This window comes from Geospiza fortis, unplaced genomic scaffold (assembly GCF_000277835.1).
Source record: "Geospiza fortis unplaced genomic scaffold, GeoFor_1.0 scaffold450, whole genome shotgun sequence".
Classification (NCBI taxonomy): domain Eukaryota; kingdom Metazoa; phylum Chordata; class Aves; order Passeriformes; family Thraupidae; genus Geospiza; species Geospiza fortis.
In genome coordinates, this window is record NW_005054416.1 from 2,127,866 (window position 1) to 2,129,514 (window position 1,649).

A 1,649-nucleotide genomic window follows, 5' to 3' on the forward strand; every position below is an offset into this window, starting at 1 on the left:
GGTTATTTAAGCCTGGCCCATGTGGGGTGCCACATTCCTGGGATAAACACACAGATCCTGGTTGGCTTGGTGTGGGTCTGTGAGGGCAGGACACCAGCAACACCTGCTGGTGGGCAGGTGGGACAAACTGACCCTGGGCTGCAGGGGAAAGGGAGCTCCAAGTGTTGCTCCAGTGTTGCTCCTGCTTGGTGTTGGCTTTTCATTCCCCCTTTTGTTTCTGGAGGGGTTTTCACCATATCCTGGTTCTGGTGAGGTTTATCCTCCTGTCACACTCCTGGTCTGTTTTTCCTTCCTCCTCTCCCTCCTGGCTCTGTTCTCCTGCCTAGCTCTTTCGGGGTTTTTACCCCACCCTGGTTTTTCCCCCTGTTCCACTAATTTCACTTTCCACTCCTGTTGCCTTTCCAAGCCAGCTCTCAGCCTCTCCACCACCTTTCACTCCCATCTCCATTATCATCATTAACACCTCAAAGGGCTCAAGCACCACTTCTCTCTCCACTCCTGCACTCTCTTCACCCTCCCAATCATGGCTTTGTCCAGAGATTCCCTCTCCAGGCATCAGCACTGCATTTCCAAAGCAGCTTCCTGGAAAAAATGTTAGGGCCAAAGGCGCCAGGGAGGGTTTTGCCAGCAATTTGGGCTTTGCCTTGCCGGCCTCTGGTGCAGGGAGATGTGTAATCAGATGAGGGGGTTTAATTGCTTGAGCTGTGGCTGCTCCTGCTGCTCCTTGCCCTTGCAAGAAGGAAAAATTAGTCCAGAGGACTGACATCTCCAACAGGGTTTGTTGTGGTTTTTTTTTTCCAGCGCTGACCGTACGATTCATCACCAGGAGATTCATTGGAGACTATGACCCAACCCTAGGTAGGAAAACTCCTTTTCCTTGGGGCTGTCACCCTGGCAGAGCCAACTCTGACCCCAAATTCACCATATTCCCTCTTCTTGCTCCTCAACCAGACAGGCAGCCCATGGACATTCTGACACCTCCCTGGGTCCTGCATACCTTTTTCCCTTTCTGGTCTTATTTAGGCAAAATCTATTGGGACGAGCCTTTGGATTGCACAGGGAAGTGCTGCAGGCTCAGTCATGGGGTTGTGGAATCATGTAGCATCATAGGATCACAGAATCATTTAGGTTGGCCAAGGCCTCTGAGAGTCCAACCATCAAACCAACAGTTCCTCCTCAGTTCCTCAAATTCCTTCCCAATCTGCTGGGAGGTGGGTTTTAAAGAACAGGAGGCATCTAAGCCCCTGGAGCCTGTCCTCTCCTGAATTCTAGGATTTTGGGTTTTGGTTTCTTTTTGCATTTGGGTTGTTTTTTCAGCACTGAAGCCATGTTCCTGCTGGAATGTCCCAGAAATATCCCCTCCTCCCTCTCTCCTGTGGAGCCCCTCTCCCTCCCTTGTTGCTCCCACACTTTGGTCACTGCTGCCCTCTCAGCCACCCACCCAGGTGACCAAAGCCACCTGGGCTGTGGCTGCTCCCTGGGGGTTCTCTCACACACCTTCCCTGTGTGTCCTGCCCAGAAATGATCTACAGGCACGTGGCTGTCATCGATGGGGAGATGGTGCACTTCGAGATCCTCGACACAGCCGGACAGGTGAGCTCAGCTGGGAAAACAACACGGAGCAGAGCGGCCTGCCAGGGAAGGGAGCT

General features: G+C 52.7%; 1 protein-coding gene across 1 annotated transcript in view; it reads left to right on the forward strand.

Moving 5' to 3' along the window:
- Positions 1 to 1,649, forward strand: part of LOC102035702 (ras-related and estrogen-regulated growth inhibitor-like) — a 5,638-nt gene that overhangs the window by 2,114 nt on the left and 1,875 nt on the right. The window contains exons 2-3 of the mRNA XM_031061513.1: positions 802 to 858; positions 1,520 to 1,593. Coding sequence (XP_030917373.1) covers positions 802 to 858; positions 1,520 to 1,593 — 131 coding nt within the window. The remainder of the gene's footprint in view (positions 1 to 801; positions 859 to 1,519; positions 1,594 to 1,649) is intronic.